This window comes from Eublepharis macularius, chromosome 18 (assembly GCF_028583425.1).
Source record: "Eublepharis macularius isolate TG4126 chromosome 18, MPM_Emac_v1.0, whole genome shotgun sequence".
NCBI classification, from domain to species: Eukaryota; Metazoa; Chordata; class Lepidosauria; order Squamata; family Eublepharidae; genus Eublepharis; species Eublepharis macularius.
This window is the reverse complement of record NC_072807.1, coordinates 16,191,013-16,213,678: the sequence shown is the minus strand read 5'-3', so window position 1 is coordinate 16,213,678 and position 22,666 is coordinate 16,191,013. Positions and strand designations below refer to the sequence as shown.

The 22,666-nt window shown below is 46.4% G+C and overlaps 1 protein-coding gene across 2 annotated transcripts; it reads left to right on the top strand.

The window, feature by feature from the left end:
- The first annotated feature begins 1 nt into the window (after position 1).
- Positions 2–22,486, top strand: HACD3 (3-hydroxyacyl-CoA dehydratase 3). Of its 2 annotated transcripts, none has more exons than XM_055002887.1 (11): positions 2–41; positions 7,487–7,529; positions 9,516–9,589; positions 12,827–12,991; positions 13,373–13,424; positions 14,612–14,722; positions 16,103–16,230; positions 17,394–17,506; positions 18,662–18,768; positions 19,033–19,164; positions 20,744–22,486. In XM_055002887.1, the coding sequence occupies exons 4-11, from the start codon at positions 12,974–12,976 to the stop codon at positions 20,818–20,820; spliced, it is 738 nt and encodes a 245-aa protein (XP_054858862.1). In that variant the 5' UTR covers positions 2–41; positions 7,487–7,529; positions 9,516–9,589; positions 12,827–12,973; the 3' UTR covers positions 20,821–22,486. The 2 variants fall into 2 exon arrangements, with proteins under 2 accessions (XP_054858862.1, XP_054858861.1); XM_055002886.1 differs by lacking the exon at positions 2–41 and adding an exon at positions 4,308–4,452.
- Positions 22,487–22,666: the final 180 nt, after the last annotated feature.

Below are 22,666 nucleotides of genomic sequence, written 5' to 3'. Positions count from 1 at the left end.
GGAACCTGCGAGGGGGGAAACGCACGTCTGGAGCCCTAAAGGTGAACGGAGGGGGCTGCGCGCTCAGGACCTGATTGCGGGGCTTCCTAGCTATTTTTCCATGGAGGAACCTCTAAACTATGAACATGTTTGGGGGGAGGTGGAGAGTGCCCTCAAAGCATAGCTGCCTTATGGCGACCCCTGGTGGGGCTTTCATGGCAAGTGACTATCAGAGGTGGTTTGCCATTGCCTGCCGCTGCAAGCCTGGTGTTTGTTGGAGGTCTCCCGGCCACTTACTATCCAAGGCCAACCCTGCTTAGCTTCTGAGATCTAACAAGATCAGGCTCACCTGGGCTATCCGGGTCAGGCTATGAGCATGTTTAGGGGTTGATGAAAAGGTTGATGGTGGAGACGGCAATTCAATCACTGCTAAATCATTGTCAATAAATTTTATTTGTGAAGACACACATAATCTAAATAACCATGATATTTCAAGGGATGTTTGGAATTTTTCAGATGTTTCAAAATATTTATTCCGCAATACCTTGCTGAACCCCTGATGGAGTCCTGTGGCACCCCAGGGTTCCGTGGAAACCTGGTTGGGAAACACTGAACTTATTGCAGTAGAAAAGAGCCAGAGTCCAGTAGCACATAAAAGACTAACCACATTTGTGGTAGGGTATGAGCTTTCGTGAGTCACAGCACACTTCTTCAGCTACCAAGACTATAAATACATTGCATGTCCCAAATTATAAAACAATTTTTTCTAGCAATTTTTTTCACGGCTTATTGCATTTTTTCAACCTACAGGTGAGGCCTAGAGAGCCTCCAACATTTACAACATCTCCAAACTATTTTTGATTATGTAGCTGAAAATAAGGATTGTTATTAGATATGAAAATATATAGAAATATATTTGAATGGAAGTGAAAATATTATATAAGCAAGTTTCATAGAGATATATGGTATACGTTACCTATTATGTTTTTTATATATATTTACAGGGCTCATTTTGAGGGGGAACGCAGTTCCGGTAGTTCCCCAAAGAAGTCACATGTCAGGTGGTCCCACCCACCTGACTCTCAGCCATTTTGGGCCTGTTTCGGCCTGGATTGGGGTCGAAACGGCCCGGATCAGACCTCTGATGATGGTGGATCACTCTCCCGCTCAGCAGTGGCCTGATCCTGACCATTTTGGGCCCCTTTTCAGCCATTTTCAGCCCCCTTTTGCCATTTTGGGCCCAATTTCAGCCCTGAATGGCCAGGATTGGGTCCAAAACAGCTAGGATAGGTGATATCGGGGTGTGTGGCATATGCAAGTCAATTATGCTAATGACACATTTCCAGTGATGTCAAGGGCTGTGGCATATGCTAATGAGTTATGCTAATGAGCTATGCTAATGAGTTCCTCCAGCTCTTTTTCTATGAAATGACCCCTGTATATTTATATACATGATTTGGATGATGTGATTAGGTTTTGTGTAGGATCTCAAGGATTATCAATTATTGTAGTTGCGGATGATGGTAGAAATATGATCTGGATGATTGATTGATTGTATTTTATGTTGTATGTTTTTGAGTTATCAATTGAAATAAAAATTTAATTATTAAAAAAAGAGAAAGTTTGTGGACTGTTTTGCGTCATTTCGGTTGGTGCTAATGAAAGGAACGGTGCAGATTTGCAGTCTTGAGTTTGATGTTGGAGCAGCCAGGCTTTAAACAACTTTTCAAGTATAACCAATGCTTCACAAAACAAGGTATGTTTTATATAGAATAGTCCATTGTAATCCACCAATTGGTACCTTGTTTTGTGAAGCATTGGTTATACTTGAAGATTGGTGGTTTGCAATTGGTTACTTCTATGATAAAAGCATTACTTTGTATAATTGCACTTACTATTTTGGTATTCAATAATTGTGATTATTGGTGATGATTGATTTGTCTATATAGCCTCCTTGGACTTAGTCCCCCTTTGTATGATTACATATTGGAGACTATTCCCCTCTTGTTGATTTTTTAAACGGCTTTTGCCTAACCAAAGGGAATGCGATTCCATCCATATCCTATCTAGCTCTTAAAGCCAATAGACTGTTCGACCAGAAAAAGACAGCAATAAAACTAAAAAGTTATTGCTGTTCAATATTCATTAAAAACAAATTAGGTTTAATTGCAGCAGCTATATATTTGCACACATCTAATGTTATATTAAAATCCAGGTCTGCTAACAGAAGAGTCATTTAAATGATCGTTTTAAAAAAACCGAACAGGCTTCTTACTCGGATAAGGATGCAGAAATTTTCTTCTCAAATCTGAATAAATTACACAAGAAAAGAAGAAATGCTCAGGGAGGGTAGCAAAACAGAAGACAGGATCTTGCCCAGAGGTGACTGAGTGGATGAACAAACTGTATGACTATACATCTTTGGCCAAATTAACCTCTTATATGCATAACAGACCAATCTTAGAATTTCAAAGAAATTCTGTCTTTACTGTTTACTGTTTTTTTCCTCTATCAAATAAAATTAAAAACTTTTTTTAAAAAAGAAAGAAATGCTCATGGAGGAAAGAGTCCGTCGGTGGCTACAAGCCACAATAATTAAAACAAACCTCCATATCCAGAGGCAGTCTACCTCAAAAACCACATATTGGGAAGCCCCATCCTCAGCTTCTGTGCCACTTTGCTGGGCTCTCCTGGGCAACTGGAAGAGGATGCTGGGCCAGTTGGATCACCAGCTGACCCAGTGGGCTCTTTGGGGAGAGTGGGCCAGTTGTGAGGTGGCCCTCCTGATGGATTTGTGACCTATCTGCCCTACCTCCATAATACTGTTGTGTGGGATGTATTATGGTGAGCCGTCACAAGCTGCATTTTAGATTGTGGTTTTAACTTTTTTTAAAAAAAATATGTATACAAGTTTCCCCTCCCCCAACTTTTCGAATTAACAATTCAAAAAAGTTATGAACTATTTATAAATTATGGAGATTGAACAGGCAGGCTAATATTATCTCCACTCCTCAAAAAGGAGCTTATCAAGTTAAACTAACAAAACTGTAGACAAGTGGATCAGAGAGAGAGAATTGTTTTGTATTGTTTGTGTAGCTTAAAAAGAGTAACCATGGCCCCAAAAAACGTGGACTGGTAGTGTGAATATTCTATAGACTGAAGGCAGTCCGAGATTTTGTCCACGATAAAAATATCCCATTGTTTCTTGTACTAGTTTGATATAGATGGTAGATTTCGAGGTTTTAACTTTTGTACTGGAATTATGAAACTTGTGTATTTTATCATTTAATGTGTATTGTTTTAATTTATTGTACTACTGGTGTGCCCTGACCCGGTGAGTCAGATCTCAGAAACTAAGCGGGGTTGGCCTTGGTTAGTACTTGAATGGGAGGCCTCCAGTGAAGACCAAGGTTGCAGAGGCAGGCAACGGCAAACCACCTGTTAGCCTCTTACCTTGAAAACCCCACCAGGGTCGCCACAAGTCAGCTATGACTTAAGGGCACTTTCTTCCACCATATCATCAGATCTAAGAAGCTAAGGAGGGTCGGTCTTAGATAGTAAGTGGATGGGAGATCTCCAAGGAACAGCAGGGTTGCAGAGGCAGGCAATGGCAAACTACCTCTGTTAGCCTCTTGCCATGAAAACCATAAGTCAGCTATAACTTGAGGGCACTTTCCTCCACCACTCCATATCATCAGATCCCAGCAGGGTCGTAACTGGGTTAGTAATTGGATGGGAGACCTCCAAGACCAGGGTTGCAGAGGCAGGCAATGGCAAACCACCTCTGTTAGTCGCTCGCCTTGAAAACCCTGCCAGGGGGCGCCATAAGTCAGCTATGACTTGAGGACACTTTCCTCCACCACGCCATATCATCAGATCCCAGAAGCTAAGCAGGGTCGGTCTTAGACAGTAAGTGGATGGGAGATCGCCAACAAAGAACGGGGTTCCAGAGACAGGCAACGGCAATCCCCCTCTGTTAGTCGCTTGCCTTGAAAACCCCACCAGGAGTCGCCATAAGTCCGCTACGGCACTCTCCGCCACCTTAGAATGTAACCCGCCCTGAGCCCGCAGTAAGGGAAGACGGGCAAGAAATCTATTACTTTCAGTTCAATCAAAGCATGCTTTTAGGGGCAGCGTTTGCTGGCGGGCGGGGAAGGGTCCGCCCCGTCCTTCGGAGCACCGAGGATCCCGCTGCAGCGCCCCGGCCAGGCGCCTTCTCCAGCGAGGCGGGCGCGCAGCCGCGTTCCCTCCCGGGGAAGGAACCTGTCCGGGGCTGCGGAGCCGAGGGGGCCGGGCTGGTGCTGCCGCGCCTGCGCGCCCTCCAGCCAGCCAGCCTGCCTCCTCCCGTGGCCGCGCGTCCTCCTTCTCCTCTCCGCGAAGATGCCGAGCGGCGGCGGCAGCCTCACCCCGCAGGTGCACTGGGCGCAGCGCCACCGCGAGCTCTACCTGCGCGTGGAGCTGAGCGACGTCCAGGTGAGCCGCCCCCAGCCGGGGCCGAGCACCTGCTGGGGCCCCCTCGCCCAGCCTCCGTAAGGCCGGCGCCTTCCCGCTGCTCTTTCCGGAGCCGCGTTCCTTGGCGAGTGGGGGGGGGGGGGAGGGAGCTGGAACCCGTGCATAGGGAACAGACTGAGCGTAGATTTTCAAACAGGGGGTTCCGCCTGCGCCCCCTGCAGTGTTGGCCAGGCGGCCCTCCGGATGGATTCATGGCGGGGCAAAGCGCGCATCGGCCTTTCCAAGCGTTTCCAGAGCGCCTGCACGCGTTCTCTATCCGGCTGAAACGCAGCAGCCATGTTAGTCGTGATGGCCGCTTGGAGAGGCGCGCACCGATTCTCGAACGGGCTGCCCCGCCTCTGTATTCCGGCAGAAATTTCCCAGGGTTTGCAGGCGAGCGACCTGGACCTGGCTAGCCCAGGTGGGCCTGGTCTCCTTAGATCTCAGAAGCAAAGCAGGGCCAGGCTTGGTTAGTAATTGGATGGGAGACCTCCAATGAAGACCAGGGTCGCAGAGGCAGGCAGTGGCGAACTACCTCTGTTAGTCTCTTGCCATGAAAACTCCACCAGGGGTCGTCGGTAGCCAGCAATGACTTGCGGGCAGGATTTTGTTTGGAGCCCTGACCTGAATAGCCCAAGCAAGCCTGATCTCTTCGGATTTCAGACGCTCAGCAGGGTCAGCCTTGGTTTGTAATTGGATGGGAGAACTCCAGTGAAGATCAGGGTTGCAGAGGCAGGCGATGGCAAAACCACCTGTTAGTATCTTGCTGTGAAAATCCCGCCAGGGGTTGTCATAAGTCAGCTATGGCTTGAGCGCAGGATTTCATTTCATTCAGGAGAGCAGGCTGGATGTCCATTGCATCTGGGGGCATTGCTGGCCCAATGAACTGAGTTCTGATCCAAACCATTGCAGGATCCTGAACTGAGAAATGCCGGATATTCAAGGTTAATTCAGAAGAAGAAGAGGCACTAGAGATCATATTGCAGATTTACAGTGATTACTGGAGCACAGCAAAGCATTTCAGTACAAAATCAGTCTCTGTGTTTTATAGATTAAGGCCTACTTATCCTTGCTGGTCTAACCAGAGGTGCCTGATGATAAAAGAAATGGGTGTGCTGCTGAAACATCAGATTGTGTTGTTGTGCAACCTGTACTCTGGACACGAGGCTACTGTTAGGACAGAATATGGAGAAACAGAATGGTTTCCAATTGGCAAAGGTGTTAGGCAAGGATGCATATTATTTCTCTGTCTGTTCAACCTCTATGCAGAACATAACATATAAAGAAAGCTGGATTTGATTTAGAAGAAGCCGGAGTGAAAATTGAAAGAAGGGACAATCTGAGATATACAGATGACCGCATACTACTTATCAGAAAATAGTGAAGACTTGAAATGGCTACTGATGAAGGTTAAAGAAGCGAATGCCAAAGCAGGACTATAGCTGAACATCAAGAAGATGAAAGGAATGACTACCGAGGAACTATACAATTTGAAGGCTGACAATGAAGAAATTGAAATTGTTCAAGATTTTTGATTCTTGGCCCAGAAATTAGGAGATTGTGACTTGGAAGGGCTACCATGAAGGAACTAGAAAAGATCTTTAAGGATAAGAATGTCTATCTGGAGATCAAGGTCAAGATAATCCACGCAATGGTATTCCTTATTACTGTTATGGATGTGAAAGTTGGACTGTGAAAAAAGCTGACAGGAAGAAAGATTAATTTGAAATGTGATGCTGGAGGAGAGTTTGACAGAAACCATGGACAGCCAAAAAGAAAAATAAGTATGTTCTAGATGAAATCAAGCTAAAATGACAAAACTGAGGTTGTTGTACTTTGGTCACATCATGAGAAGACAAGACTCTCTGGAAAAGTGAACAATGGTAGGGAAAGTGGAAGGCAGTAGGAAAAGAGAAAGACCCAAAGCGAGATGGCTTGGCTCAGTAAAGGAGGCCATGTCCTCCAGTTTGCAAGATCTAAGCAAGTCTGTTCAATCAGTCAATCAAAATTTATTTTGATACAAAATCAGCTCTTGAGAATCAACAATAATAAAAAGAAATAGAAATGGAGAAGTAAAATAAAAGTGCAGCAAGCCGAAAACAATGAGTATAAATTGTGGGAGATGGAGAGATAGTACCTTCCTCCAGGAAAGAAAGAAAATTATTGAAGCTCAGTCAGCCGTTTCCATATCCCACACACCCAAAGGCAAACTTTGACAACTTTATTAGTTATCTCCTGGGAAGAATCTGTAAGAAGGAGGGAGACATAGAGTTGTTCAAATCTTCCTGGTAAAGTTGACAGGGTTATAGCTATATATTGAGATTGAATGTCGTTATAGAACATGCAGTGTAGCACAGAACACGTTCAATAGACTATTTCTCTGTATCATATGGACAGAGCTGCTGTGGGAGTGGGACGTGATGGTATCTGCATGCAAGAGTAAATTTATTTATTTATTTATTTAATTCAATTTATATTCCGCCCTCCCTGCATCAGCAGGCTCAGGGCGGATTACAACCGGTATAATAATTTAAAATACAAATAGCTTTAAAACCAATATAACTATATAAATATTTAAAAAACATACAACAGCAGACTTCTCCAAAAAGATGGAAAGAGTCAAGATATTTGGAAAAAATGGAAAGGGTAAAGATATATGGAAAAGATGAAAAGAGTAATGATATTTGGAGATCTAAGGGCTCTAAGCAAGGCTGTTAATGCTAAGACAATTGGGAGGGTATCGGGTTACCATAAGCGAGAAGCACATAACGCACACATACCCTACTTTTTTCCGAAATGGGGACCCAAAGTGGCTTACATTGCTCTCCCAGCTTCCATTTTATCTCCACAAGAACTCTGTGATGTATGTTAGGTTACGTGTATGTGTGACTGGCCCAAGGTCACCCAGCAAGCTTCCCTGACAGACCGCGGATTTGAACCTGGGTCTCCGAGATCCTTGTCTGATACTTTAACCACTCCATCATGCTGCCTCCCAACCTTTCCTTTTTCTTTGCAGGATCCTGACATCACAATTACGGACAATGTGCTCCATTTCAAAGGTAGGTTGGCTTTGCCGGGCTTATGTCATTTTCTTGCTTTATGGAAAAGGGGGATTGGGGAAAGAGGATATAGCTGGTGTGGAGTTTCTCTAAATCCAAACAGTTTGGTTCCTGACTTTGTGCTGGCTGTTCTGTGACCCGAGGTTGGATATGTATATGTTATAGCTTAACTTGAAGCCCAGTAATTGCTCCCAGCTAGCCCGATCTCATCAGATCACAGATCTCAGAAGTAGAGATGGGCACGAACCAGAAAAAAACACACCTCATGGTTCGTCAGATTTAACGAACTTTTATGAACCTGCCCCCGGTTTGCGAACCAGTTCATTTGGTTTGTGAAAACATCACATCCAGGTCAGAAAATGGTCACTTCCTGGTCCGCAGAAGGTTTGCAGGAAGTCTATCCCCTGTTGCCCGGGAAACTGATTGATCGGCACCAGGCTGTCTGTAGTGACGAACCAGAAAACAAACCAGCCTAAAGTTTGTGGTGGTTCATCAGAAATGGGATCTGACGAACCGCTAGTTCACGAACCACGAACTGGCCTGGTTCGTCACGAATTTTGGTTCGTGCCCATCTCTACTCAGAAGCTAAGCTGGGTCAGCCTTCATTAGTAATTGGATGGGAGACCACCAAGAAAGACCAGGTCACTTTGCCTATGCAGGCAAAGGCAACCACCTCTGTTAGTCTCATTGCCTTGAAAACCCCAACAGGCAACGACTTGACAGCGCTTGCCATCATCATCAATCGCACTCCCACGTAGTACAGTCTCCCAGTCTATAAAATGGGAAATGCAGTGCGGGTGTGCAAGCAGTGCAAAACTTGCAAAGGGCTTCATTTGCTTTAAGAATTGTAAAATTAGTAAATAATTTTATGTAATAAGGCACCAAAGCCTTTTCTGTCTGTCTTGATAAACGTTTGGGGGACTGGAAACTTGAGCTATTAATAGACAAGGCATTCTTGTCTTAAAGAAACGTCGTGTTTTACAGGCTTCCTGCCCCAGTGCGGTGTTTTTGAGCGCGCACCCCATATTTGAATATGTCAGTGGAATGTTTCCATATTTCCCTAATGGTCCCAACTGCTGTCCCTGATAGCATTGTTGAATTTTAAAACAGGAAGTAGGCTTCAGCTTGAAAGGTAAATGGATTCCTGCGTAGAGGCACTGGTGTCTGGAGCTCGTAGGTGTTAAGCTCCCTTACTGCGTTTGCCTTACATCTGCAGAATGGAAGGATCAGCCCGTACTGTGCAAACCCTCCTTGTACCGCAACACATTTGAATGCACTGTATTGTAGGTGTGTCTATATCTGTATGTGGGAGCTGTTTCTGAAGCTCCCTTGAAAGGCATGCAGAAGAAATAAAGGGAATTCATTTGGGGCCTTATCTGATGGCAAAGCAGGGAATCCGATATCTGATGTGCAGTCCTCCGCACAGTTACACCCTGCTAAGCCTATTGACTTCAATGGAATTAGGACGGTGTAATTCTGTGTAGGCTTGCCCTGCAAGGCGCCCTGAGCCGCTGCTGGATTTGAGGCTGTGCAGAATTCTCTGTCTTGTTTCAGATTATTCTTGTCACGTGATCCATTTCTGTTGTGTCCTTGCTGAATGATCTTTTTGAAAGGGCAGCCTTGAGAATCCGTCTGAAAGCGAGCGTGTTTTTTCAGGAGGCGTGGGAGGGGTCCCGTCCCTTTCGACCCAGGGCATCACTTTTACACAGTTCTGCTCATTTATTTTTAAGCTTTGATATTAAAAAGATCCATCATAATAAGCCAGGAGGACAGTCTTTCAGTAACAGCCATTTACAGTAGTATCCGGTTGTCCAGGTAAGTCCTTTTCATCTACCCATTTTTTTCATAAAACAGCACAGTTGGCATCACTTTGATGCCCCCACCCCAGACAGCCACATGTTCAGTCAAAGCTTTCTCGAAACAGGAGTCGTAGTTCTGTTTTTCCAGTGTTTGTAAAACCCTTTAACCATGCTCCTATTTTTCTAGCTCGCGGCCATGGCGCCAAAGGAGACAACGTGTATGAATTTCAAATTGAGTTCCTTGAACCGGTGAAACCCCAGGTATCGATCTTGGCTTCTTCTTTACCAAAATAATGTTTTCGTGGCAACCAAAGAGCTCCTCTGTGTTTCCCCCTACTTTTGGGACTAGAGATACGAGTCTGGTTTTAACTCGTGGAATGTGTAGCATCTGATTGTGCGCAAGTGTGTGTACACAAGCACGCTCTGACACAAATGTGAGAGGTAATTGCAGTGCTGTGTGAGTTGCAGGGCTCATTTCGAGGGGGAACGCAGTTCCGGCAGTTCCCCAAAGAGTTCACATGTCAGGTGGCCCTGCCCACCTGACTCGGCCATTTTGGGCCCGTTTCAGCCTGGATTAGGGCTGAAACAACCTGGATCAGACCTCTGACAGGTGGTGGATCACTCTCCTGTTCAGCAGCGGCCCAATCCTGACCATTTTGGGCCCCTTTTCGGCCATTTTCAGCCCCTTTTTGCCACTTTGGGCCCAATTTCGTCCCTGAATGGCCAGGATTGGGTCCAAAGCAGCCAGGATAGGTGATGCCAGGGGGTGTGGCATATGCAAATCAGTCATGCTAATGACACACTTCCGGTGATGTTAAGGGGCGTGGCATATGCTAATGAGTTATGCTAATGAGTTCCTCCAGCTCTTTTTCTACGAAATGACCCCTGGTGAGCTGGTATGCGCTCTCCTGTGCAAGAGAGAAGCTGTCCTTGTTCCGTCTCCCTCCCCCTCGGCAGCACAGTCCTCTGGCTGGCTATCTGAGGCTGGTTTGGCATGCTTCAGCAGTTCATGAATTATCCATTGGTCACCCAGGTTGATGTTGCCCTCTCCCTTGACTTATTGAGGAAGCTCTTATCTGCTGCTTTAAATACGTGCTCCTATGTACAACCAGTGCTCCATGTTGTCTAATGTGAGTCCTAGAATTGATTATGTTTTGCTCCAGTATTTTTTCTACTTTGTCTTGGATCCTTGCTAATGCTATGTCTTTTAAACGTGTATCTGTTTACCTTATGGTATTGTATTGAAATGTACTCGATACTGATGGTATTAACCTCATACTGTGTAATCCGCCTTGAGTCTCAGTGAGAAAGGTAGACTATAAATGACGTAAATAAATAAACATTGTGGCCCTGAGCAAAACTGAGTAGAGAACAGTGCCTCAGGTTCTTTCCAGTATTCTAGCAAGAGCAAGACCTACAAAATGCACCCCGGTTAGATTTATGCATCAAATGGGTCTATAACACACAGTGGGGCTCAGTACTAGCAACGGGAAATACCTATGTAAATGCATAGAGAAGTTATCTTATTCCCACATCCACGGGAACTAAATAGAGCCAGCGTTGCATAGTGATTAGAATGTCAGACTGAGATCTTGGAGGCCCCGGTTCGAATCTCTACTCTGCCATGAAAGCTCGCTGGATGACCTTCAGTCTATCACGCCTTCTCAGCCCAACCTATCTCGTAGGGTTGCCATGAGGATAATTGGAGGAGGGGAGAAAAGGCACTTTGAGTCCTCATTGGGGAGAAAGGGGAAGTAAATAAACTGAAGCTTACAGAATGGCCAGCCCGTCACTTCTGTGGCAGAGAGCATGGGTACATAAGACAAAACCCATTGGGTTGTGTAACACTTTTCATATCCTGGCTGGAAATTCTGGTCGGTCAGGTACCTCAGAGTGTCAAGTAACAAGGCCACTGAGAGCGTGTAGGCTGTGGTGTTTGCTAACACTGTGAGCGGCTCGCCTCCAGCAGGAGGCAAGACTCCGTTTGGGTGCCTCCTGGAGAGTTCCTCACAACCACCTGACCCTTTCCAGCAGCATCTGCCTGGCCTGTCAGAAGCTCTGCTTGGTTGGCTTTGCGCACTTGTTGCAACTTGCGCGCCTGGCAGGCAACCTTAAACGCTTACCTGCAGAAATGAGCAACTTCAAAGTTCCCTTGGAGGGCTGAGCAATTCCGGGTTCAGTGTCTGCTCAGAGACTCTAAACAAGACAAAGTACACACGGAGGCTCAAGTGAAGAGAGGCACAATGCTAGCCGGGAAGACGGGTTCTAAAAAGACAGATGGGAAGGCTTTGTCAATTTCGATCTCTACAGAGCCGCAATCGCTGCCCAGGGAGCTTGTTTACTTCCTCTCCGCTTTCCCGAAGGGTCTGTCAGTTTCACCTCCCCTTCTGGGAGCCGGGAAGGAAAAACCCCTAAGCAGAGATCTTCTTCGCCTGTTCTGTAGAGAGGGAAATTGACAAAATTGGAATCGTTTGGCTTAGACTGGAGTAACTCTGATTACGATTGCACTGAAAATCCTTCTTCCTTAGGAATTTACTTATGTAAACTAAAATCTTGCTTTTTCCATAAGCTTGCATTACAAAGGGTGTGCATAAACCTAAATCTAATTAGGAGTATAATTAGGTGGTTGGGGAGGGGTGCAGAGGGATAAGCGATCCAGGTTAATCGGTGGTACCTTATTGGGTCACCTGTACCAAAAAAAAATGTCTTTGGGCAAATCTTGCAAACTGAAAGACATTCAGTCCTTTCTTTTTCCTTCCAGACCATCAGTGCACCCCACATCTCATTTCTTTTATTGTTCTATTTTAAATCATTTATATTCCACCGTTCTTCCCAAATGGGGACACATAGCTGGTTACATCATTCTTTTCCCCCTCACAACAACCCTGTAAGGTAGGTTAGGCTGAATGTGTATGACAGGCCCAAGGTCACCCAGCGAGCTTCCATGGCAGAGCAAGGAATCAAACTTGGTTTTACCAGGTCCTAGACTGCTAGATCTGGCTTTACCAGATCTAGCCACGACACTCCACTGGTTTTCTCTAGTAGATTAAGTGAGCAATCTGGGAGGTGCTCTTGTATATGTCCTTACTGATGAATAAGCAGTTTAGCGCTGTTGCTAGGAGCCCCTTCTTTTAATTACACCTGGCTCATAAACTGATTTGGCCACCCAGACCCATATTGCTGTAATCTCTAGACTGAATCTCTGTCTTAGACTTTATGCGGGGCTGCCTTCAGAGACATTGCAGAAACTTAATTGGTGGCAGCAGTGCGTCTCCTGTCTGGAGTAAGCCACACATGACTAATCTGGATGTGGCTGAGCAAGTAGGCTAGTTTTAAAACAATGTGGACTAGTAAATTGGTGCAGATTTGTTTGCGAGGTTGAATTACTGTGCCCTGAACCGTTGCCTGTTTGCTGCCCCAGGTAAAGATTTACGGGACAGTCTCGTCCTCTGAACTAACCACCACTCTCTAAGGGCCTGTTGTGGTTCTGTTTTCTAGCCGGTCTTTAAAGTGACTCAGAGGCAGCTCAGCATCACGGTGAAGAAGCAAGAGAGCCACTGGTGGGAACGGCTGACCAAACAGGAGAAGCGGCCGGTCTTTCTCGCTCCCGATTTTGACCGGTGGCTGGACGAGTCGGATGCAGAGATGGAGCTGAAAGCCAAGGTAAAGCCTGGCCAGCAGTCCAAGCCAATGGCGTGGCTGTTTCTCGGTCACTGTTGGGAATCAGAGTTCAGCAGTCAGTACTGGAGAGTTTTTTCTGGAATTTTTAGGAAGGAACATGTTTTTAGCCACTCTCTGGTTTGGAGCACAGCAGCAAGGTTGTGTTAGAAGCTGTGGGATGCGATGCCGCAGCTGGCGTGTGAGGAAGGGGAAGCAAGGGGGGGGAGAGCTGAATCTCACCCCCCTCCAATAACGTGCCTCTCTGTAGACCCCACATTCAGTTCCCAGGAATGAATGCACAGAGGCCTGATCAGAAAGCCTGTTGGCAGCAGCTGCTCCAGAATAAAAACTAATTCTTTTCTGAACCACTTCTCTGATTTCCAGGAAGAAGAAAGAATTAACAAGATCAACATCGAGAACAGAATCCCTAAAGACCGTAAGCCTTTCTAGCGTTTTCGTTTTTAAACCGCGGTTTGGTGCTAAATGTTGCCGTGCGCAGGGTGTCCTCCGCTGTATCCCTGCGGATTGCCACCTTCTGAGCGGTTATGAAAGGGGCATTTTGTAAGAACTGAATCCAGCATTTAGAATAGTGCGTGGTTCTAATTTAGCTTGGAGACGCCTGAGCCGAAGAGCAAGAAGCAAGAGAGCCTCAGCCCTTGGCTCTTAGACTTGGTGTGGGGCTGTGGATGTGAACCAGCCCAGATTTTTCTTTCTTCATGTAATTTGGATTCCCCTCGTTTTGGGGGGAGGAGCTAAAATGCAGCCTACAAATGCTTAAATCAGTATGACACCGAGAGGAGTGTGCTTGAAGTTCCATCCCCGCATAAACCTCTCTTTGCACATGCAGAAGATTTCAGTGTGTGTATTGGTGGACTCTCGCATTAAAGTGTGTGCTGTGCCACCCCCCGATTCCACGCACATACATCAGCAGAATCTGTCCTAGACCAAAATCAAAAAGAGTCCAGTAGCACCTTTAAGACTAACCAATTTTATTGTAGCATAAGCTTTCGAGAATCACAGTTCTCTTCGTCAGATGCATGGAGGGCAGAAGGAAACTGGCCAAATATAGAGGAGGAGAGGGGGGGAAGGGGGGAAGGAGGAGAGGGGGGATGTAAACAACTCCTTTGATATGGAGATGCAGACAGCTCCTTTTGGTGTGGGGATCAGTTTGCTTGTGTAAAGATTCAAAGGAGTTTGCCATGTTAGTCTGTAGTAGCAAAATCAAAAAGAGTTCAGCAGACTAACACGTCAAACTCCTTTGAACCTTTACACAAGCAAACTGTGCATCCATCTGACGAAGAGAACGTGATTCTCAAAAGCTTATGCTACAATAAAATTGGTTAGTCTTAAAGGAGCTACTGGACTCTTTTTGATTTTGCTACTACAGACTAACACGGCTAACTCCTCTGGATCTATGTCCTAGACCATGCCACGTGTTCTGCCGAGCTGTTGACTGCTGCCTTTCCTCCTAGGAACATTGATGCTCTAAGACAATGGGAAAAAAGTGTCTCGAAATTGCGCTTGAGTCTGTTTCCCACAGGTGACGCCTTGGGGCTTTCTGGAGCCCGGCACGCACTGTTTTGTTCTCCACTTATCCTAATGGGTTCTTTTAATGGATTGCAGCTTTCCGGCACTTGAAGAGAGGATACTTGTTCATGTATAACCTTGTGCAGTTCCTGGGCTTCTCCTGGATCTTCGTGAACATGACAGTTCGGCTTTTCATGCTGGGGAAAGGCAAGTCCTTCTCCTGCTCTCTCATCTCTGCATACTTCCGGGATGCGTAGAACTGGATCCCTGGTGCAGTTTCATCTCGAGCTAATGTTGGACCCAGACTCCATCTGTTGTGTTTGATCCCTGGCCCCCCGTTCCATAAAAATTCTGTCTCAGTTGTGTAACTAGGGTGGTTGGATCGAGGTACTTGGCCAGCTCTGATGGTTCTGGGTTGAAAATTAAAAGACTCAGTAGATAAAAAGCCAAGTATGGTAGATATGGGGGTGGGTGGGAATTATTTATTTATTTCGATTTTTATTCTGCCCTCCCCATACAGGCAGGCTCAGGGCGGATTACATTCAATCAAAACGTTACAATAAAACGTGCACTTTAAACCAGTTTAAAGATGGCAATATCAGGCAAGAATGCTCACTCCCTACTCCTGAGAGCTGACAGTTCAGGTCCCCCTAGTTCCCCCACCTCTTCTCTAATACTATACAATGGCAGATCAGTAACTGGTGTATCTATCCCAACTAACTCTACTTGTAGTCCTCCACCAACCCTGCACAGGTGGCCGGGGAGGAGTTGCTATTATCCTCTGTGAGTCTTTCAGCTTCCTCAGACTCCCAGTACAAACTAGCCAGCACTAACTGGATGCTCCTAAAGGCGGTCTATAAACGCCATAAATAAATAAGTACTGGCTTGCTTGGAGGCTTAGTGGGGGCAGCAGGCCGGGCAGAGCAGCACTGTTGCTGCCCTCTCTTCCCCGTCCTGGGTTTGCAGGGTTCTAGGAGTGACTTCATGGAATGGCGCCCAAAAAGCTGATTCAGGACCATACCCAACAGTATTTTCTCTTAACATCTAGATCCCTCCTCCGGCCCAGGTGATATCTCATAAACTCCTTTCCAGAACTCACTGCACAATCGTAAGCGATGTGCCATTTGGGATGCGTGTTGGAGAAATGCAACTCCAAAATTGCCTTGGGAGCATGGAACCACTTTTGCTTCCAAAACGCATCTCAGATTCAGTCTTGGCATCAGTACAGCCCTGCTGGTATCAGATACATGCTTCATCTAGTCCAGTATCTTATTGCTTGCAGTGGCCAGCCAGATGTCCTGGAAAATGGAGACATTGAAGCTAATACCTCCTCTAGTTGCTGCCCCCCTCACAGCCAGTGACTGTCATTCAGTGCACATGGAAGTCCCATTTAGCAGCCATTAATAGACATATTCTCCATGAATTTACCCATTTCCTTTTTAAAGCCAACTAAGCGAGTAGGGGCCACTACCTGTTGTGGCAGTGAGTTCCACAAGCTAAGTATGCATCATCAGATAAAGGCTCTCTTCTGCATGCTATCCAATCAGTGCTTAAACTAAACTGGCTCCTTCCTTCTTTCCCTTGCAGATTCCTTCTTTGATACGTTCCACACCACAGCGGACATGATGTACCTGTGCCAGACGCTGGCAGTGATGGAGATTGTGAACACTTTGATTGGCCTCATCAGAGCTCCTCTGGTGCCCGTCTTGCTCCAGGTGGGCTTCTTTGGAGAGATTTCGGAAAGCTGGCTAACAGCGAATGATATTTTGAACTGAGCAAACAGCCAAGGGACTCTATCTATTGACACACTTCCACAGGAGCCCAGATATAAGCAAAGGGCTCTTTAACCCCTTCTCTCCCCTCATGAGCAGCAAGTGAAAAGGCTCAGGCAGAACTCTACCTTAAGGCCCCCTCAGTTGCTCACTCCCATTTTCTCCCATCTTGGTTTGGATGCAGGTATGAGCAGGGCCAAGGGCTCTGCCCGAACCTCTTGGTTTTCATGCTAGGGAAGAAGGAAAAGAGCCCTTTGCCCGCATCTCAGCTTTGGTCAGGAGAATGTGACTGGAGCAAGGCAGACCCTTTCTATCTGGGGCTATGGGGGGGGGGACTTTTGTTGCTTATTCCTCTATAGGGTTGCTCCAAAACCTGTCCAGCGACACCCTCAGGCAAAGGTGTGCCTCGGTCTTTCTTCCGCAAGGCCGACCAAGCATAGCTCTGCCAAGCAGGAATAAAGTTTTTGTCTATTCATTTGTGCTGCCATCATTCGATTCCTTGTAAGACGGAGAGCTAAACTACAAGAGACAAATTACATGAGGATGCTCACGCCTAGAAGGCGAAGAGGAGCCATCTTTGCTGACTCTGTAGAGAGGGGAAATTGACAAAGCCTTCCGATCTGTCTTTGGCAACTCGGCTTCCCTGCTAACATTGTGACTCCCTTTACGTGCGCTTCCTCGTGTAATTCGTCTATTGTCGCTTAGCGCTCAGACGACTCTTGGTCACACAATGGCAGCAACTGCCTCACAAAGGGGCAGTCTTGACAAAAAGGCAGCGAGGGCATTATTGCGGCGCGTAGTTCAGCGTGAGGGTGACCCTTCCGAGAAGTGTATCCTCCACCAACACTGCTGCCTGTGGGCCATATTGATGAACTCTGGAAGGGCCATTTTAGAACGCCTTCTGGACGGTTCATGCAACGATTCCTGCGAAAGACCACAAGAGAAAATGCGCCTCAGCCTGTGAACAGGGCCTTTGCCAAACAAATGGCTTGCCACTTTGGCGCTCTTCCCTTCCTTGAGGCATTACCGCTTGCAGTTCTGGTGTCTTTATTCCACCTAGAGGAGACATTTCTGCATATCTTTTATTTTAATCCCTCCCTCCACAGGTTTTCGGGAGGAATTTTATTTTATTCCTTGTCCTTGGAGGGGTGGAGGAAATGCAAAGCAAGGCGGTTGTGTTCTTCGTTTTCTACATCTGGAGCTTGGTTGAGATATTCAGGTATGGGGGGAGGGATCACTTTTCAATTCTTCATCTGCTCCATCTCACCTTGCTCCTGTTTTTGAATTTATGTTACTTATAATCTCACTGAGATTCAAGGCAGATTACACAGTAAGTCAATATGATGAATGGCTGTGGCATTCAGTAAACAATAGGCAGTGCCCAGTAGTATAGCCTATAGTCTCTGTCTCTTTATTAAAATGTCTCTCTCAGCCATTTCTTAAAGCACAGCCCTGATACCTTTGCATGAAAGTTCTCCTAAATAATTTAGTTTTTCGTAACTTGTAGAAAGCCAAGAGAGGGTAAAGTTCACCTTTGGCTTACCTGTAACTGGGGGAAAAGCCCTTTCCATTTATTTTTGGTTACCTTCCCCTCTCTTCCATCTGTCCAGTTGTTGAGATCATGAGCTTCTTGAGGCATGGACTTCTCCCTCCCGCTTATACTATCCTGTAAAAAGTAGGCACATTGATGGAGCTGCGTTATATATAAAAATTACCTGCCGTTGAAGCGGCTTTTGTAGAGTGGCTTACTCCTTCCACTCACTCTGAGGAGAGGCCTCCGCTAAACTGACTGGACTCACCACTGCCAGAGGGAGAGACCTTTCACCCAGTCATTCTTAGAGTATCTATAAGGTTCACGACCTGGGTAAAGATTCCTCCAAAGTCCTTCTACACTCAATTGAGTTTCTGCTGAAGGCAGAGGGATCGGTGCTTTCTGGCAGGGCCGACAAGCTCTTCGCCTGGCTCAGAAGCCATGAGCAATTTTTTTTTACCCTAGTGCTCCTATAAGACCCTGTTTTAGGCTTAGTTACAATTGTCGCCGCTCCTGTATTTCCTGAGAGCCAGTTTGGTGTAGTTTGTAAGAGTGGCAGGACTCTAATCTGGACAGCCAGGTTTAATTCCCCACTCCTCTTCTTGAAGCCAGCTGGGTGACCTTGGGTCACTCACAGCTCTCTCAGAGCTCTCTCAGCCCCACTCACCTCACAGGGTGTCTTCTGTGGGGAGAGGAAGGAAAGGTGATCGTAAGCCGCTCTGAGACTTTCAGGTAGTGAAGGGTGGGGTATAAAACCAACTCTTTTTTGTCTTCCCCTCCTGCTGCTGCTCGGTTCAGGCAGTGAGCTCTGCCTGAAGCACTTCTGGGTTCCTTCCTCTCCAGGTACCCTTTCTATATGCTTTCCTGCATTGACATCGAGTGGAAGGTCCTGACGTGGATCCGGTACAGCATCTGGATTCCCCTCTATCCTCTGGGGATCCTAGCAGAAGGTACGCTGGAAAGAGATGGGGCTGGTTCCTCCATTAACGTCGCCTTCCTCTTGAGGCTGGAAAGCTGAGATGGGCTTCCAGAAACAGATTCTGGGCAGGGGATTTCCATCCTGGCTGCCCCGGGGTTTGCGTTGCCATGTGCTCCATTGAGACCCTTTGTAATCCGGTGCTGTGTTGTCACACAGCAGCTTGGGGGTGGGGAGGACACGACCAAGTTGCTCTTCGCTGCAAGAGGCCTGACCCCGTCTCCCCCTCTGTCTCTAGCTGTGACTGTGATCCAAGCCATTCCTGTCTTCAACAGTACGGGGAGGTTCAGCTTCAGCCTGCCCTCTCCCCTGAACTTCACCATTCCGTTTTCGGTGGTTCTCCAACTCCATCTGGTGGCCTTGTTTCTAGGTGAGTTTCTGATCAGATCTGTACACTTCCAAAGGACCAGTGGAATCGGGCCACCTTTAGGAAGAAGCAGGGCTTTTTTTTCAGAGGGAACGCGGTGGAACAGAGTTCCAGAACCTCTTGAAAATGGTCACATGGCCAGTGGCCCCGCCCCCTGATCTCCAGACAGAGGGGAGTTGAGATTGCCCTCCGCGCCGCCAAGCGGTCTGGAGATCAGGGGGCGGGGCCACCAGCCATGTGACCATTTTCTCCGAGGGCAACTCGCTGAGTTCCACCACCTCTTTTCCCAGAAAAAAAGCCCTGGGAAGAAGAACATCTTAAACACCCAGTTTGCACAATTGTAAGCCAGCTTGTTGTAGATGAGCTCAACAGCAGCTGTCCTAAGACAAAGCCGCTGGTTGGCTCCGGCTGCAACCCTCCTACATTATGATCTTGCCAGCATGGGACCATGGTTCAAGTGTCAGATTAGGATCTGGAGGACCCAAGTTCTAATTCCGTCCTGGCTGTGGAAGCTCACTGAGAGCCAAGCTTCAAGAGACGAATTACACGAGGAGCAGCACGTGAAGGGAGTTGCAGTGTTAGCCGGGAATTTGAGTTTTAAAAGAGATTGGAAGGCTTTGCCAATTTCCCCTCTCTACAGAGCCAGGGAGATCCTTGCTCAGAAGATTTATTTCCTCTTTGCCTCTTAGAAGGGGAGGTGAAACTGACAGAGCCTTCCAGAGGCAAAGAGGAAATTAACAAACCTTCTGAGCAGCAGTCCCCTTGGCTCTGTAGAGTGGGGAAATTGACAAAGCCTTCCAATCTCTTTTAAAACTCAGCTTCTTGGCTAACGTGCCCCTCCTGGTGTAATTCATCTCTTGCAGCTTGGCTCTGAGTGACTTTTGGCCAGTCGCACATTCTCAGACCGAACTACCTTACTAGGATTGGAAGCAAACAAATGGAGGAGAAAAGAATGATGTGAACCACTTCGAATCTGCGTTGGCTAAAAACAAACCGTATACATGAAGTAAATACATCAGTGAAATCCTAAGCAGAGTTACTCCAGTCTAAGCCCATTGATTGCAGTGGGCTTAGATTAAAGTGACTTTGTCTAGGATTTCACTGTATATCTCACCTTTCTTTCTTTGGATTCAAGGTGGCTAAGAATGCTACAGGGTAGAATAATGCAAACTGTAAGGATGCAGACCACAAGCCTGTTAATAGACACACTCAGTATAAACAAAGCCAAAAAATCTGCCCCAAATTTTTCACTCTACCAAATGCCCTCAGAAATGAAAATTTTATTGCCCCAAAGCCCTACCTCAGCAAGTTTCTGTGGTACAGTGAGGATGTGAACTCAGGTCTCCCTGATCCCCGTCAGACGCTCTAACCATTATACTGTGCTGTCTCCACAGCAGTGAAGGGGCCCGCTATACCTAACTCTGGTAGGCTGTTCAAGAGAAGTGGACTTGCCCCTGTATGCCATGATCTGACTTGCCCTCCGGACAGCCTTAATGGAGGGCGTCACATGGAGAAAGTGATTTGAGGAACGCTGCTAGTGCGTGGGCGCATACTCAACTTGTCTTTTCCCCTCTCTTTTTAGGGCCATTTGTCAACTTCCGTCATCTCTACAAGCAACGGAAACGACACCTTGGCCCGAAGAAGAGGAAAGCGCATTAGGCCTCTGCTTTGGGGTCACTTTTCCTGGAGGCCGGGCAAGTCTTCAGTGTTCAACTTGCTCTGTTAATCTGAACACCATTTTTGTACAGCTCTACCAACCTGGCGGTTCATTTTCCTTTTCTCTTTTTCCTCCCTCCCTGCCCCCGGGTAACATTTTTCCCTCGGTGGCTCAATTCAGCTGCTTTCTGATAAAGTTCAAGTAAACGGTGCTGTAACAATCGAGTATGTGTCCTGCATACATGCAGAATAAATAAATGGCACCTGGCCAGAATAAAACCAGTGGGAAAAGGGGCAAGGGATAGAGGCAGGCGCTTTTCTGCTAAGATGGCATTTTTGCTCACTTGTCAAGCCCTGACACAGTCACAGCGAGAGTCCTTGCTTATTGGCACAAGGGCAGGTAGGTGGTTAAGCTGCGTTCCACCCCCCCCCACTCTCACACACACACCCCCCCCCAGCAGAGAAACATTCTTTTCCCTCCTCTGTTCCTTTCTTCTAAAATCCTTGAGCTGTTTGAAAACTGTACTGATTAGAGACCATTCTGCCAGAAAGTATTCAATCCTACACCACCAGCCATCCCAGGGCAGTCTGTGACTGGCTGTGGGAAGCAATGGACACGCTCCCCCTTTGTCATAGCCCCCTGCTTGCTTTCGGATCAAAAGTTTTCTTACTAAAATTATTTTCCCCATTCCAGAGTTGGTCCAGAGCTCTTGTTTTATGAAGACTCCAAAGGGCCAAAACGAGTTAAAATCAGGGAGCTCGCTTGTTCTTAAGAGAAATATATAGGTACAGACATCTGTTGGTTAATCACCTCCAACTTCAACTCTTCTCATTAAAGATAAAAACGTTTTTTTTAAAAAAGGACTTTAAAGAAAAAAAAGTGCTAATAGTTAGCAGAGCGTGGATGGAGGGCATGGGTGTGTCTACTACTGAAAATGTGTGGTGGGGGCTAAGGCATTAACACCCCCCCCAGCACAATCTGAATTAGGGTTGTGTGTACTACTTAAACCTTTTAAACCTGGAGAGCCATAAGAAAGATTCTTGCTTTTGTAAAAGAAACAAATCTTATTGCCTATTTCACTTGTAATGAAAAAGATGGTACAGAAGTCTGTAGGTTTGGCAGGAAGTGATACGATCATTTACTCCAGGCGGGTAAATGCTTTTGGTCACAAAGTCCTGGACTGCCACACACGAGGACCAATTCCAAGCAAGGTTTACCTGGAAGTAAGTCCCATTTTATTCAATGGAGTTTACTTCTAGGAATGTGTTCTTAGGATCGCATCCTTAGGTGATAGCATTAATAGGGGTAGACCTGACCAGTTTTTCCACTACTGCAAGAAAAACGGGCATCTTTTGATTTCCCACCCAGGGAATTGTGGGACTAACCTTGTAAGTTGGGGTTGCAATGTGTGTCTGTTGGGGGGAGAGGGTAATTTAGCTGAGGTTGCTCCCTGTTGCACTAGCAGAAAATCTTCGTGGGCTTCACGTTGCTCTTCCAGCACAAGAGGGGTCAATGTTTAAACTACCATGTTTGCAAAGTCTTGGAAGTTCCGCCTGTTAAGTTACAGTCCAGAATCTGGTGCGGGCACTTGATGTCTGTAAAAATCGGCATTTGTTAGTCTTTCCAAAGGCAAACAATGTATTTCTAATAAAAAAAAAATTAAGAACATTCTTTTTGCCTCAGTATTTCTTTTAGGATCCTGGCAGCTGAAATAAAGCTCTCTCTCTTTTTAGTAGGCCCTCAGATTACCCTCGGAGTCTTGTTCAGTTGCATCTCAAAGGAACACACGTCCTTCTGGTGAAGTTTTAGATTGATTTGTCGACAAATGTGAAAGAAAGGGAGAGGGCA